Below are 17,858 nucleotides of genomic sequence, written 5' to 3' on the forward strand. Positions count from 1 at the left end.
CCCAAGGTAAGAATAGCTTTTATATTTTTAAATGGTTGCAGAAAATCAAAAGAAGACTGTTTCAGGGCACATGAAAATCTGAAATTCAGTGTTCATAAATGCAATTTTGTTGAATGCAGCCGCAGCCATTTGTTTACATATTGTTGATGGCTCCTTTTACACTGTAACTGCAGAGTTGGGTAGTTGTGACAAAGACCCTGTGACCCGCAAAGCCTAAAACATTTACTGTCTGGCCCTTTACAGTAAAAGTGTCAACCACTGGACTAGTGTAGTAGTCTCTAAACTTTCTGATTTCCTATCCCGTTAGAAAAAATATATATATATTTGAGCAAGTAACCCCAATATATTTTATTTATAAAATATATACATATATGTATGTACTATGTATAAAATACAGACATAGAAAAGAATGAGAAAAACATGCAATGAACAAGATTTTAAAATGATTTTTAAAATGAGTTTATTTTATTTATTAATGGTGCAAAAGCCTTTGCTGTCGCGATTAATAACTTTTTAGTGAGAGCAATGTCAATGTGTCATTATTTTTTATGTCTTGTTTTAAAAAAGAGACTAATTAGAAGGTTTAGTTCCGAGTCCATTTTATTTTGATATTTGGTTTAATGTCTGTTATAGTTGAAACATAAATCTGACAACGATGCATAGGTCCAAGTGGAACGAGAACATCATTAGCAACACTTATTAAATCATAGTATTAACTTTGCTCAGTCCAATCCATGAATCAAGCAAAAGTTTCCTGCTGAACCACGGCTGGTAAATTTCCATCTCCCTTGATGACGGTCAGTTTTTCTTGGAACTAATCTGAAGTGTTGCATTTTTATATTTGTGAATAAATTGGTTCAAAATGGGCTTTAAAAAACGGGCTTCACTAGATGTCATCAGGGACATGGGCTCTTTTCCTTCCACATACTTAATGTGTAGACCCCCGCCCCCATGTTTGTCTACTCATGTCCGCTGCAGACATTATACCTAATACCCGGAAGAAGAAAGAAGAGGTGAGTCATGCAAGGGTGAAGGAGACCCACCTGGCAGTTGGGTCTGCCAGTGTGTGGCTTTTTCAATGAAGTTCATTTGAAAAGCAGTTACTTTCTCATCAGTTGTTAACTCTTAAGGGATTACTTGTCCTTTTGTGAATGAAAAATGCCCAAGTCATGTGAAATTTCAGAAGTTTTAAAATACTTTGTCATGAGCTAGCTGGAGATCTCTCTGTAAGATACATGTTTTCATGCTCACTTCCTGTCTCATTTTAAAATATTATAAATATTCTACAGTATTTGAAATATCTTGCTTTTATAAAAAACAACAAAAAACACCTACATTCTTGACTCTGCATACCACTGTGTGTATTTTGATTTCAACTTCTTTCTTGCAATGGTTTGAATTTTATATGTGGGCTAACCTTCCTTACTCAGGAATGCTTCCCGCTTACAGTTTTTTCATAAAACATCCTTTTATTAAATAAATCATTTATTTTGGCAATATGTTTTCTCTGTTAGATTGTTCCATTAGCAACTCAAAGAAAAGTAGTTTTTATATTTCATTATTGGAACAATCTAGCAAATAATATAAGCTGAGTTGTTTAAAAGAAAAAACAGCTGTATTTTCATTCAGCTGTATGATAAACCTCCTGCACTGAGTAATTTTTCTAATACTTGTTTTAGCAAATTTTCAGCAATGATTTCTATGTGTCTTCTGACAGTATTTGCTGACAAAGGAATGTGTTTTAGTTTGTTGCCATGTTGTTTTGCATGTATTATTTCAGCTGCTTCTACCAAGTGTTCCCCCAGTGTCATGGGACCTTTTGTCTTTTGCTATTAAAGAAAGAAAACATTCAAAAGAGTCTTCTAAACGTGTGTCATTAAGTTTACAAAATTTCACTAAGTACTGGATTGCATATCACATGATTCTAATTATTGCTGAGAAAATCGAAAAAGCTTTCCTCATGGTCTAGATGTTTGGATTTTAAATGGTCTGCAAGTTTGAGGTAGCTTTATACTATCATTAGCTAATATTTTTAAGGTGCAATATGCACATAAAATGAGAGTCATCAGTGATAATTGATATACATGCATATTTCAGATAGTTACCTTACTAATTTTTAATCTTGTGGGACCAGCTTCTTATCAGCCTTATATTTTTATTACTTTTATCATATGATATGACTGATGAAAGGCTCAGACTTATGAGTAGGAGATATAACAGTCTAGTATTTTCTTGTTCCCCTGTACTTGCATTATTGGTATTATCTTATTATCCTCAATCTGTTGTCTTTGCAAGAATCTTTTAAAGCTACTTTTCTATTTTGTTGTTGTTTTGAGGGTTGACTTAGTTAAAACTAGGTAAAATAGCCTGTAAGTCCACTTAACCAGGTACTTGTAAACTGCAGTACGTTGCAGTACACTGACAGTGAAAAAATATACATTGTGAATACCCCACTCTTCCCTTGAGATACCTCATGTACCATTTGGACCTGTGGATCCAGTGAGGGCTTCATTCAGTGTTATTCTCATGTTAAATATTGAAGCTTATTTTCTTGTATTTTGAGTAAACATCAATATTTCACAAACCACAGTGGATCCTTTATGTAATCTTTGGACTCTGGACACTGGTTCCATGTTGAGCTCAGGATTAAGGATTATGGGAGAGTGAAAATAATACTTGGGTTTCCTAATAGCTAAATAGATGTTCTGAATTTACCTTCTTGATGGTGAAGAGGTATATGTAGGTGTTCATAGTTGTAGTTTCCTCCAATAGGCCCTGAAAGTAGAAATAGCTGAAGACTTTTTGTGCAGTACTCAGTAACATTCACTTAATTTCATGCTTGCTTGCCCCCGGCTTTTGGCTCCATACCATTTGTAGAGATAATGTATTTGGACAATTTTTTTTCCCCTTTTAACTTTGTTTTCCATATAAACTTCTATATGTTATGCCGCTACAGTCTATATAGGTAAACTTAACTGGATCATTTGAAGACATGAGGTAGTTAATTAATACCAGGTACAATTGGCCATTTATTTACTTATGTAGAAAATTCCTGATGCTTTTATTGGAATTTTAAAAAGAAATGTTCTGTCCTTTCTAGTTCTAGTAGAGGAATTATCTATAGAGCATATCTTTATATGAACGTTTCTTTAGAAAAGAATAAAGAAATAAATGTAAAAATCCATTAATTTATAATCTTAAAATAATCAAAGATAACTATAATTGCTGTTCATGCTAGGGTATATTTTTAGGTACTAGGGTATCATTAGTTTATTCTTTTCAGGGGTACAGGTCCCCTCGAGATAGAAGTTAAAGAATACTTGAATAATTACTATTGAGAAGCAGAAGGAAGAGGGCAAGCATTTGATGGTGAAGTCAAGTTCAGATTTAAAAACAGTGAGTGGAAAATCCAGCCTTAAACTGGGATCAATGCATGTTGCAGAAACAGAAACAGTTACTTTATAGAAAATATATAGACATTTTTAGCAACTGTATAGAAAGAAGGAGCAAGTATTACTCTTATAGAGGAGGAAAAGATGTAAAAACAAACGGTTGACATTTACCTTTCATAAAGCAAGTGAGGAAAACAGTGGAAGGGTTAGGAAAATAGAAAATGATATTAGGACACGAGAAAATTTAAAAAATTGTACTGTCACCTGTTTAAAGATTTACTGGGGGGTGAGAGGGAGAAAGAGAGAGAGAATGAGAATGAATGAATGAAAGAGAGTACAAATGAATGAATAGGCAGCTGGTTCAACTTTTAACCTTCTCATTTGACTCTATTCTTATACGGCTTCTCAGTTATAACTTTAAGAATACAATGTGTATTTGCTGAAGAAGTGAAGGAGTTTGTCTATAATGGGAAAATTGCATCATGGCATAAGTGGTAGGAGAAAAAATGGTTTAGTGTTTACAGATATGGCTTGATACAAATATAATACAAATATAAGTGGTCAGTTATTTACTTCAGCATTTTTTAAATTACAAAATACCACATTCTTCTCATGTACTGTGGAAGTACTAACTAAATGTTAAATACACTAAAAGCTTGCTTTTGTGTTTTGAGTACTATAAGAACTCAGTGTGTTTAACACTACTATATATAAAATAGATGATTAACAAGGACCTACTGTATAGCACAGGGAACTCTACTCAATATCTTATAATAACCTATAATGGAAAAGAATCTGAAAAAGAATATTTATGTGTGTGTGTGTATATATATATAACTGAATCACTTTACTGTACACCTGAAACTTAACATTGTAAATCAACTATATTTCAATTAAAAAATAAAAACTCAGTGTGTTTAGAGGTAGTTCCATACTCAATTACATTTTTTAGAATTAATATTGAATTATGAGTATTGCTCTATTTAGTTTTATGATTGTATTATAAAGCTGGAGTTAATGATTTGGAAGTATTAGCTGCCTAATTAGTAGTATGCTGCTTCTTTCTGTAAAAATAAGATGAGTCATTATGGTCTCCTCTGTTCATGTGAATGCTACCTAGTCCCAATCAACCTATGCAGCAGATTTATAGGTATAAAAAATGTTTGTGGCTGTAAAGCAAATTAAAATATTTAGAGAAAAGCTCCTAAATATCACATTGGTTCAACTGATATTTATTAAATGCCTGGTGCATTCCAGGCATGCATACTCTTTGCTTGGAAATACAAAGAGAAAAAGAACCCAGTTTCTGCCCTCAGTTAGCTTATATTGATACAATATAGGAAATTAATATGGAAGAATAGAATGAAGATAGTCATTTCTAAATGAGGTGCTTTGGGGGAAATCTGAAGAATTAGCAGAAGTACATGAGTTAACCCGCTATGGATTTGGGTGTGGTGGGGTGCGGTGAGGTGGGATAAGATGGGGGTTAATAGATGAAGAGGGTGCTGAAGTTGACAGCATTCTAGGCAGAGAGAACAGTATCATGAACAAAGTAATGGAAGTGTGTAACAGCATAGTGTATGTAGAAAAACTGCAAACAAGCTTGCATCATTCAAACCTAAGGGGTAAGATGAAAAGTGGTAAAAAAGAAAAAAAGGGTACAAATGAACTTATTTACAAAACATAAGTAGAGTCATGGATGTGGAGGACAGGCTTATGGTTACCAGGGAATATGGGTGGGGGAGGGATAAATTGGGAGATTGGGATTGACACATACACACTACTATATATAAAATAGATAACTAATAAGAACCTGCTGTATAGCACTGGGAACTCTACTCAATACTCTAATGGCCTATATGGGAAAAGAATCTAAAAAAAAAAAGTGCATATATGTATATGTGTAACTGATTCACTTTGCTGTAAACCTGAGGCTAATACAATATTGTAAATCAACTATACTCCAACAAAAATAAAACAAAAAAAAAAGGGTCTAGGCCATTTACAGGAAAAAAAAAAAAAAGAAATGAGACCAGGGAAGTGATAATAATACTAATAGCTAGCATTCTTTGATGGCTAGTTAATATACACGAGGCTTGGGTTCATGATCACAATTAATCTTGACATTCCTCTGAGGTCTGTATTCTCCATATTCCCCTTAATGTTCTGCCTGCCTCCATGATTCTAGTCTGATAGCATGATCTTAGCAATGTATGCCATTAAAAATTGGATTAGAGGTACATGGTAACAGAGAAATGTCACTGGAAGGAGAGCAAACTCTCTACCTAGAGACTGCCAAAGGTGACATTACCACACTCTTAAGCCTGGCTGTGACGTGTACAAATACAATCTTGTCACCGTTCCAGAGTCGATTCTACTTGCGATGCAGATTCATGCTAACTACATTTGCAGGAGACTATAATTTAACCAGAATGTTATGAGATGGTAGGGACATAGTCCAGCATACATGAGCAGTATTTAGGGGGTTTTGATGGAAACAAACACAATATGAGTCAGCAGAATGATGTACTTGCCAATAAAGCCATAAAATCTGAAGCTGAATTAATAGAGGTATAGTATTTCAAGATGAAGGACGTGGAAGTCCTTTCCTTCCTTGGATTTATCAAACCACAGAGTATTTGAGAGAGACGCTGAGCCATGTCACACGAAGATAGGTTGAAACTGGTAGGTATACTTTAGCTTGAAGGAGAGAATGTTGCCTTCATGTAACATTTACATGTTCCTTTAGTTTATTCCCCTGTCCAATCTGACTATCATCTCTCTTAGTTCGGACTCTTATCACTAGTTACTTGAATTACTTCAATAGCCCAAATTATTAAACATAAGAGAATTCATTCTGGCTACTTTAAATAAAATATATATATATATATATATATATATATATATATATATATATATATATATCTACACACACACACACACACACACACACACACACACATATATATTAAGAGGTACGAATCAGGAGGGTTGCAAAACAGGCTCCAGGTAACATTATTATAGGAATAACTTCCAGAACCACACAACTGAAATATCTGATGAAGGAACTGTTGCCACCCCAGAACCATTTTGTCAAACTGTTGTGATGAAAAAGACACGTCTGCTGCCATCAATTCCATAACCACGTCATCTCTGTTGTCACCTGTACCAGCGAAACAGGTGGTTTACTCGTGGCTTGCTCCCTTACATAGTTCTGAATCTACATCTCCTATGCATGAATTTCATGGGTAGAAACTAAGCCACCTTACCTGTACTCTAGTTATAAGGGAGACCGACAAATGTGGTTTTTATGGATTCTTCCTTGATGGGGCTGACACTAGGAGAGTGTTTAAAATGTAGAGGGCATGTTCAAATGCTATTGGGCAGCCAACCATGACAGAAGCCCACTGTGGTCTGGTAGCTAGTCTCTTGGCCTTCACTCAGATTTTTCTCAAGACCCAAATCCTGATGAAGACTTCTTTGCTGACCTTCCCATCTATCCTCTGTGTTCCCCAAACATCCTCTACATGCCTCTGTTATAATGATTTGATTGCATGTCTGTCTTCCCTACTAGACCATGAATCATTTATTTTTATTTATTTAACAGACAAATACAGCATTTACTAAGTATCAGGCATTGTTCTAAGTACTTCACAAATAATAACTCATTTAATTTGTGGGCTCAAGCACTCTTTCAAATTTGCATTCCCTACCCAGTCTAGCATAGTGCATGGTGCATGGTATGTGTTCAGGAAATAAGTGATCCAAAATTTAGAAAGTAGAGGAGAAAAACTAACGACACAGTCTTTCCACCTTAATATGATATTAATATTTTGTTGTATGTATTTCAGATCCAGTCCTCCAGAGAAAAACTTGGCAAAAATAAACTGCCCTATAATGGGCTGGGCTGCCTGTAGAGGTAGTGAGTACCCTGTTAGCTGAAGTTGACACAGAACGTAGATGAGTGTCTGTGGACTTTATAAAGTGCTATCCAGCCTCGTTTCTGTGATTCTACTTTGATTCAACAATGCTAGATCTAGTCAGAGAAAGAGAGCCTGCCTTCAAGTAAGGCATTAACAAGTGGGATATACAAATGAGAAATAAGGAGATAAGACAGGAAAGGTAGATAGGTAGAGACAGTGATGGAGGTGATTGGGACGGGGGATAGGCATATATACATGACATTTACAAGTATTGATTGTGAATTAATCATCATAGGAGTCACTGCAGTGGGTACAACTATAGATCATGAGATTCTTGCTGTCATTGGAGTTACTATTCAATTGATGCCGTTTGATTACTTTTTATGTATCCTTTGTTTTTTCCCCCACATTCTCACATATGAATCTTTAAAATAATTTTAGTATTTTTCTTTGTTTGCCTATTAGTTTACTTGATTAAAAAATAGTAATGTTAGAATTACTAAGCAAGTAAAGGGATAAAAATATTGATTTCTTTTTCTGTTTTTAAAAAATTGAGATACCATTCAGATGCCATAAAATTCATCCTATTAAATTATACAGTTCAATGTGTTTTTTTCATGTATTCAAAGAGCTGTGCAACCATCACAACAATCACTTTTAGAACATTTTTATCACCCCCAAAAGAAACACCATATCTGTCGGCAGTCACACCCCAATTCTCCCATCCCCCCTTACCCTGCCCCTGACGACCTCTAATCCACTTTCTGTCTCTATAGATTTGTCTGTTCTGGATATTTAATATAAATGGGATCTTATAATATATGGCCTTTTGTGACTGGCTTCTTTCATTTAGCATAATGCGATTTCAAGGTTCATCCATGCTACAGCATGTATCAGTACTTCATTCCTCTTTGTAGCTGAATAATATTCAGTTGCATGGACATATGACATGTTTATCCATTCATCACTTGATGGACATTTGGATTGTTTCCACTCTTGCTGCTGCTGCTATGAACATTCATGTACAAGTTTTGTTTTGTTTTGTTTTTTTTTAAAGATTTTTTGATGTGGACCATTTTTAAAGTCTTTATTGAATTTGTTACAATATTGCTTCTGTTTTATGTTTTTTGTTTTTCTGGCCCTGAGGCATGTGGGATCTTAGCTCCCTGACCAGGGATCAAACCTGCACTCCCTGCATTGTAAGGCAAAGTTGTAACCGCTGGACCGCCTGGGAAGTCCCCATGTACAAGTTTTTGTGTGAACAGATGTTTTCATTTCTCTTGGGTATAAGCTGAGTCATGTGGTAACTCTAAGTATAACTTTTTGAGGAACTGCTAGACTATTTTCCAAAGTGGCTGCATCATTTCACATTCTCACCAGCAGTGTGTGAGGGTTCCAATTTCTCCACATCCTCACCAACAATTGTTATTATCTTTTTTGTCATAGCCATCCTGGTGGGAGTGAAATGTTATCTCACTGTGATTTTGATTTGCATTTCCCTGATGAATAATGATGTTGAACATCATGTGCTTATTGGCCATTTGTATATCTTCTTTAGAGAAATATCTATTCAAATCCTTTGCCCACTTGTATTTGGGTTATTTGTCTTTTTATTGTTGACTTATAAGGCTTCTTTTTATAATTTGTATACAAGCCGCTTATCAGACATATGACTTGTAAACATTTTCACCCATTCTGTAGGTTGTCTTTTCATTTGATGTTGCTTTTTGAAGCATAGTCCTTTCCAACTTGATTTTGTGACCCTTCAAGAGTGTCTTAATATAGCGGTCCCCAACCTTTTTGGCACCAGGGACTGGTTTCGTGAAAGACAATTTTTCCAAGGACAGGGAAGTGGGGGATTGTTCAGGCGGTAATGCGAGCGATGGGGAGTGATGGGCAGCGATGGGGAGCGGCAGATGAAGCTTTGCTCCCCTGCCGCTCACCTCCTACTGTGCGGCCCGGTTCCTAACAGGCCGTGGCCTGGGGGTTTGGGGGCCCCTGTCTTAATGTGTTGCAGGGGTTAACATGAGTTTCAAAATGAAGAAAAATAATTTGTCTAGTGAAAATGTTATACATGTGTGTGTATCACAATATAAAGGAAGATTTCCAACCAAATTAAAGCTTATTGAACCTCAAAACAATGTGTTGTTGTAACAATATTTTTCTCTACAGTGAGTAGTTTTTGTTATCCCTATACAGGTAACTATGTTTCTGATTTTTTTTTTTCCAAATTCAGCAACTTCTCATGAATCTTTCTTCAGTGACATATTGTAGCTATATATTTCCTGTTAATTTACAAATCATATTTGCTCTTCTAGATAATGATCCTACGAGAACATATGCCAAATAGTAAAGTGTTTGTTTATCTGTTTATTTTTGCTATCAGTGTAAATAAATAGCTTTGCTAGGGTATGATGTATATCTGTGCTATAAACTGCCAGTTTATTCTATGGAATAGTTAAAAAATTTTTTTTCTTTCTGCTCATTTATTGAGTAGGTAGTGATATGAACCATGATTATATGGTGAAGTTTATACAAGATTATGGTATGTAGAGTGAAAAATAATAGTGAAGGAGCCAGAAGAATGATGGTTGTTGTTAGTCATAGCATGACTTACTATTTTAAGACAAAAATTATTAATTTTTTTCTTTTTCTTTTTTTAAAATTTATTTTATTGAGGTATAGTTGATTTATAATGGTGTGTTAATTTGTGCCGTACAACAAAGTGATTCAGTCATACACACATATATATATATTCTTTTTCATATTCTTTTCCTTTATGGTTTATTATAGGATATTGAGTATAGTTCCCTGTGCTATATACAGTAGGACCTTGTTATTTAATATTTATTAATCACTTTTGAAACTCATAAGCAGAAATTTGCTAATGCTCACAATAAATGTTCTTTTTAACAGGAGGACATGAACCTTAATGAAGAGCGAAAAGCTCCTTTACGAAACAAAGATTTTACCACCAAGCGTGAGATGGTCGTCCAGTATATTTCTGCTACTGCCAAATCTGTAAGTAGTGAGACTCTCCCGGCACCCACATAATGAGCTTAGCGTTATCTGCTTAAAAAGAAACAAATCTTGGCTCTCCAAGTTCTTGCCTCAATGTACTTATATAGACTTCGTAAAAGAAGCATATACATGTACTTTAATACATTTTGTATGTATTTCAAAACTGTTCTTAATTAGAGAGACTTCCATTCTTATAAACAAGACAGACTAAGGATAGAGGGCTCTGAGTTAATCCAGTAAGTTTTGGGGCTGAGTTTTTGTGCACTTACTAACAAATGACAGCAATTTGCAGGTATTCCACTTAATACACAGTTTGTTACATGAACATTTCAGATTTTGAGGGAGAAGATACAAACATAGCCTAGTCACAAGATTTAACTAAGTTTACATTAAAGCTATATGTCCAGTATCTGCTTGCATGAAATTTTTAGCAATGTTTTTAATAAGCAGTTTTGGTTTTTTTCATTGTTTTCTGTGATGCTAACTATGTAAACTACCTCACAATTGTTATTGTACAGCTAAATTTAACATAAAGAAGGGTGTTTAATAGGAGCTTTAATGAAATCTGTGCGAGTCTCAAAAGACTTGAAAGTAGGATTCATTGAAAAGACTTGTCTTTAGCAGGAAGATCTTCGTGTTTTAATGGAATGTGTTGCTTTGTTCATTTCCTAAGGTGCTTCCAAAAATAGTCTTCAGGTTTGATTTATTTTTGTAAGAAAAAATGTATTTTTTGAAATGGTGAAATATATCTTTTACATTTCTGTAAAGAAGAAGCTTTTCACATTTAGAGTTCATAACATCACTATGTTTGTATATATTATATACATGTGTGTATGTATATATATATATGTATCACACACAGTGATTTTATGTTTGTGTAATATGTATATCACACACACACACATTTACATTTAAGACATACATATTTTAAATTTAAAAACCTGACCATTGAATAAAATAGCTCTTCAGTGGAAAAATATGTTCTAAAGTTATTTGGCTATCCTATTAATGCTATTTCAGTACAGTAATTGCAGTGGCAATTACTGATGCATTTTGCCCTGAATTCTACAATTGTATTGATTCCATATTGTACTTCAAGCAAGCTAAATCTGAATGCTGAACTATTTAAACGTAACGCATTGCAGCTCTGCCAGAGCAGAGCAACAGCATGTTTTTTAATTTGCTTCTGGTATCCAAGGGCAGAAATATGTTTCAAGTGATAAGTGAAATTTGCCATGAGCATCGTTTTCAATAGAATTAGGTGAGGCATAGGGTTTTGCTTTGAAATTCTGATGAATCTCCTCATTTTTGTACTCAGCTTATTGTTCACAGTAAAATGCTTTAGGAAGTGCAGGGTGTACATTCAATGTTATTTTTCAAATACCTAAAGGCAAATACACTAGTAAATCTATATAGCTAACTCTGAGTGCAAAGTACAGATAATAATACATGACTAATTATATGGTGTTTTTAATGATAAGATTTTGTTAGTGTTTCTGGCTCATTTGTTGTTGTTTTTGTTTGTGTAAGTGGGACTGAATATAATCAAGATTGTATGAAGCTCTTACTCCTTAACCTTTTGATATCGACTCTATCTCTATGTAGAGCTTGTTTTCACTTATCCTATTGTTTCTTCTTCAACTGACCAGAGAGATGCACACTTTTAATTTATAGACTCATTTTTAAGACTGAAATGCTAAACTTTGGGTAAACATTGGATGAGCTCTCTAGAATTGCTTTATTTGAAACATGGAAATTGAATGTTTCTCAAAAGACATGAAAATACTATATTTAAGGTGTTAGGCTCAAAATCAGTGCTATAACTATTTAGTATGTGATCCTTATTTGCTTCCTTTAGCACACAGAGGAGCACCTGATGTGTGTACAGAACTTTCATTAGAGCTCTAAGGTTATACATTTTATTTGCAAATATTTTTCATGGACCAAATATTATGATGCAAGAAAGCCTCTTGATAAGCATGCTTTAAAGCTTTCTCACTTTGGGGAGACATTCATTAGTGCTGTGTTTTCTGTGGCGAAAACAAAGGAAATTGCATATGTGATTTCCTTTTGAAGGTGATAGGGATGCCATTCAGTGACAAACCGTCCTCTTATCTTTTGACCTCTTCGTGATCATGACAATAAAATTTGCATAAATTATAACCTAACCTATGCCCATTTACCTATGTGTAACCAAGGTTTCCATCCTGCTGTCTTTTATTAGGCTTTAGATATGCTTTGCTTGTCATACTTTTTTATGCTTACTTTTTCATTATATTGATACACTGATTAAAAATGTTTCCACATTTAAAGTAGATATGATTGTAACCACTTCTTTATGAAAATGCTTTACAAGTAGCCAAAACTTTCATCTTGAAGTAAAAGCCAAGTTAAGGACTGGAGTCCGTGGTGGAAAAATGTCTTATAGTCATATGTAAAATGTGTGAAAATTATAGTTAAATTTAAACATAAATTGTACATTTCCACCTTTAACACCTGCATTAGTCATTTTGTATGGAATTGAAAAACAAATAAAATATGAGCTCAATAAGAGACGTCGGTCATTCTTCTGGGTTTGTGGGTAAGGACAGTAAAGCAACATGAAACTAATACACAGGTTTGGGCTCAAAACCTGTTTCTAAAGCAAAGGAGAGTCTTTTATTGTGTAATTGACTATGCCAAAATTAGCCTGGAATAAGAGAATATAAAGGAAATTGAAAGATAGTGATGAAAACTATTGCTTAGTTTTTTTTTCCTTTTCAAGTTCCTTAGTAGAGAATGTTAAGTTGTGTGAATGCGAAGGAAAAAGTAGCTTGAGTAACTCTGTCAGTGATGAATGGACTTTAAGGGAGCGGAAAAGAGCCTCTTCTCTGCTGGAGCTGTACTCATTTGCTCATTGTAGCAAGTGCGGTTATGGACCTGATCTAGGGTAGTTAGTATGTGTAGATAATTTGGCCACATGTAATCTGGAAGAGCCTTTGTTTTCAAAACACGAACATATGTTTTCAGAAATGGAAAACCAAGCTTTTTTAATATTGCAACATTGTCATATCAATTCATAATCCTGAGAGGCATAAGACATCAGTGATTTAGAGGGAATGTTGCATGTTATTTTTTAACAGCCTATATAGACATTTATGAGGAAAAATTAGTCACTGAAATCCTAACATTAGTTTGTCAGATGTCAATGTCCTTATGAGAATATTAAGAAACTAGTTTATTTCTAACTTAAATCGCAATCTTTGAAGTTGAGATTTAAAAATATGTAAAATTATATTTCATGAAGATACATGGAAAGGTATCATTGATTTAAAAAACTCTCAATAGGAAATAATTCAAAATAGTGATACCAAATACATCTCTACATTTTTTTAGATTGACCCATATAATAAGCATTTGAGAGCTGTAGTATATCTATTTGTATGTGTGTATACATATATTAATGGTTTTGCCTTTGCCATTATCAGATATTTTCTTTCTCAGGTCTTTTCGAGGCATCACCTAGATATGGTGAAACAATTGAACCCAAACATGACCAGACCAGTTTCTTTTAGCTTTCCTTGTCTCATCTAATCTCTTTGTTGTATGTGCTTTAGCTAAATGCAATCATTTTGCAATGGAATGAAGCATTAAATGGGCCGTATTCTGGTCGTTTCACCGAATATAGACCTGCCTTAATTGTTAAGAGGCTTGCATTTATTTTTTTAGTTTCGTGTCTGTGCTAAATAAACAAGGGACAAATAAGATCTCTGTCTTTTTGGTGGGAGGAAATAATTTAGGTCAATAGCATATCTTTCAATTCAGAAGGCGGTTAATGGCACCACAGAAGCTTTTATTCAACTAAATAATCACTGCCTGTAAATAGTCTGTTGAATGAATATTTAAGAAAGCTGCTTCTCTATTTGGAGATCCATGGATTCCTCTGAAATAATTTACTGGGAAACTGTCATTATCTTTTTGTATCTTGCAGTATCCTGTTAAACTTAGAATTCTTATTGGGATTTCAATTATATTTGATTTTTATTTTTAAAGTACTAGCTGAAAAACAGAGCACATAGTGATAATAACTGCTATCAGATTAATGGTTTTCTATTGTGGATTAGGTCTTTTTTGAACATTGCTTGATATGCAAGTGTAGGAAACTGATAACAATGATTTAGATTGGATTTTAGTATAAAAATATGTTTTAGGACTATGATTTTACTTCTTGCTTTCTTAAACACAAATTCTCAGAAATTCTCTTTTCTCTTAACCATTAGAAAAGCTCAGTCGAGGCTGTAATTTTTGAACTGTTTCCTCCTTATGAATAACTATGTTTAAATACAAACTACTTCTTTGTCTTCGCATTATATACAAAACTGTGCTCTTATAATAGAAATTCTAGGATGACCTAGAAAACTAGAATCATAAGCAATCTATCTGCTTTGTAATTTTCAAGTATAATATAAAACAATATTTTAAACCTTAAATTCATAACAATATAAAATATTCCAGTTTTCAACCTAAAGTTTATTTATTAACAATGCATGACTTTAAATGCAACATTTATATTCTAAAATACATAATTTCAACCTTAATAGTATACCTGTTAAAATAAGGAAAGAGAAAAAAAAGCAACGTTTGGAAAAAATTCGATTTTCTTGTGATAATTTTTTTGAGGGGTTGTGGGCTGATAAAATATCTGATGCCTGATTACACTTAATCTTGCATAACTTGATGTTTACACTGCACTAGCTGAGAAGCCCATTACAGAAAATTAAAAAAAAAAAATCCTCAAGTTGTAATAATCTTTTATGTGGGAATCTTTATTCTGCAGACTTTACACATTTTTGAAATATGGTAGAAATCTATACTGATATATTTGTGTTAGCCTCTAGATCTAAAGTATTAAAAGTATACATAGGGGGTAGCTATTTACTAATTTACTAAACACTTAACTTCTGTGAAAAGCTTCTGATTACTAATACTGTTGCTGTTTGTTTTTTTTTACACCATAACCACTCTCCGTTGACCACTGCATGCAGATAGTTGGAAGTAAAGTTATGGTGAGTACAAAAGATGTGTTTTACCCTTAGAAGTGAATTTGTGCTTTTGGGGATTGAGTGATTTTTGCTTATAGTATTTTATATGTTGGGTTCTTCTTTTGGTGTATATTTTACCGAAGCAGTGAGGTGAATATTAAGATCAGGTGAATAGAATTTAGCTATGGTAAGTATTTTTCCTGTGGCTTTGGGAAATGCTTTAGAAGTAGAATATGCTTGTATATTTTGTCTTAGAAAGCTTTACTTCTTTTTAAAATTTTTTTCTTTTTTTTTTTTGTAATTGTGCCCGTGTCAGTCTTTATGATTCTGATAAAACTGTGTGTTTTACCTCAGTTTTTCAGGATGGCAGGCAGAGACTCCTAAAAGGTTGGTTTATGCTAACAGGAATTCTTATTGACGTATCTGACTTTGACTTTAGTATCCCTAAGCACATAGCGTAATGAAAGCAACCTTTGATGTTCAGTCAGGAGACCCGCGTGCTTGTCTTTGTTGGGTGCTACTCATCAGCTCTGTGACTTTGGGCAAGTCATGTAGTTTCTCTGAGGTTCAGTTATTAAGTGGATAAATTGAAGTGATTGGCTTGCATTATCTTTTAAGGTTCTTTCTGTTGCTGTCTTCTAAAGGTTCTTTTACCCCAGACACTGCATTTCAGTGCCACAATACATGATACACTATTATATCAATACACCAAAAGTGGCCTGTATTGTAATTAAGAGCTATTTGTAATTACCCTGCCTTCATGATTAAGCAGTCTGCATTTCGAAAACAGGCCAGGAAACATTATCTTTAGCATCATCAGGTACCGTGGTATCTAGAAAAGTAAATATATTTACATTTGTTTTGCTTTTAAAAATTGAAGTCCTCTTTTTTTTTTCTTTTTGAATTCACGTGACATTTAGGGGAAAACAAAGCCATCCATCTTTTGGGATGATTTCAAAAATCAACAAATATTTCTTCAGTGCTTATTATGTGCCAAGAACTGTGCTAGGCACACTGATGACTGGCAAATAAGAATGAGATAAGACCTTATAGTTTCAATAATATATGCTGAAATAATCAAACGTTAAATTGTGCCTGCTGATTGTAAGTGTAATAGGAATACATGAGCAGGAGAGAGAAGTAGGGTTAGAGTAATTAGAGAAAACTCCATGCAAATTTCTAGACTTTCAGGATCTGGTGGCTGGGATTTGACTGGGGAGGAGAGATGATGGAGAAGCTCGCAGATTGTGGAAGTAATATTGAATGCAAAGGCTTGGAGAAAGAACCAAACTGTGTTTGGGAGGGGGTGGAGGGAGAAGAGGGAAATGAGAGATGAGGTTGACTTTGTTGGAACAAAGAACAAAAATGTAAATTGGAAAGATTCAAAAATCAAGTTGGAAGAGGATCTTGAAGTCCAGGTAGAAGATTAGAAATTAGTTGGAGCAAGCAAGTGACATGAGGGAAGCAGGGTTTAAGAAAAATAAATTTGATAGTAGTAGGTAGGCTGGATCAGGCTAGTGGTTCCCAAAGTTGAAAGTATCAAAATGCAAATTTTGTCCTTCATGGGGTCTGGGATAGGGCCAAGAACTCTGCCTTTTTATCAAGCACCACAGGAGATTCTGATAAGGTAGGCTCAAGAGCTGACTTTGAGAAATACTGGATTAGGATAGAGAGAGATTTGTTTGGGGTGCTACCTAGGAGACATGTGTGAGTCAGTGAGGACCTGCATTAAACTGGAGGCTTAGGTGTATAAGGGTGGGGTTAAATAACAGAGTTTGGGGCAATGAAGGACTCTGGAGCTCATTTTAATGTGGGCTAGAGCCAGCCTATATTTCTGGTCTTGGTACCATAAGCAATCCAATGGCCTATGCCAGAAGCTACTGAAAGATTACTAATTTCTCCACATCCAGTTACCAAGTTCTTTCTCCTAAATAACTCTCAGCTCTCTCCCCTAATCTCAGACCCATCATTTAACACACCTGTGACTGCCCCAGCCTCCTCAATACTCTCCTAGTCTTGGCTCTCACACCCCACCCATGCATGCTCTACATGGTTACAAGAGATGCGGCTGCTACCCCATCAAAACTTTCAAATGACTCACCATTCCTTTTGTGATCTTATCCCCGCTTCCTTTTCTAATTTCACCTCCAGCTGCATTCTTACATGCGCCTGTCCTCTGTCTGTACAGGAACACTTGGCAATTCCTTAACATCCTATTCTTTAATCCCCCTAAATCAAGCACATTCTGTTTCTTGGAGCCAGAATGCCCTTTTCTTCTTGAGTGTGCCCAGCAAGCTCCTAAATATCCATCAAAATTAAGCGTCATGTCAGTCTTTGAAGAAGAAGCCGTCTTAGATTAACACCTTCCTTTCCATAGCACCGTGTATATAGCTCAATTATAATATTTAGCACATTTTATTATGATAAATTATATGTTTTTCCTCCCCAATGAACATAGCTGGTGCCCTCAAAATACTAGGTCTAATGGGGAAGATAGACAG

At 34.6% G+C, this 17,858-nt stretch overlaps 1 protein-coding gene across 7 annotated transcripts in view; it reads left to right on the forward strand.

Annotated features, from left to right (window-relative positions):
- Positions 1–17,858, forward strand: part of DIAPH2 (diaphanous related formin 2) — an 865,471-nt gene that overhangs the window by 73,687 nt on the left and 773,926 nt on the right. For 5 of the 7 annotated variants that reach the window (XM_082447366.1, XM_082447367.1, XM_082447365.1 and 2 more), the window contains 2 exons: positions 10,232–10,336; positions 15,361–15,381. In XM_082447366.1, the coding sequence (XP_082303492.1) occupies positions 10,232–10,336; positions 15,361–15,381 (126 nt within the window). The remainder of the gene's footprint in view (positions 1–10,231; positions 10,337–15,360; positions 15,382–17,858) is intronic. The other 2 variants (XM_082447364.1, XM_082447368.1) reach the window with 1 other exon arrangement.

This window comes from Balaenoptera physalus, assembly GCF_965194825.1.
Source record: "Balaenoptera physalus genome assembly, chromosome: X".
NCBI classification, from domain to species: domain Eukaryota; kingdom Metazoa; phylum Chordata; class Mammalia; order Artiodactyla; family Balaenopteridae; genus Balaenoptera; species Balaenoptera physalus.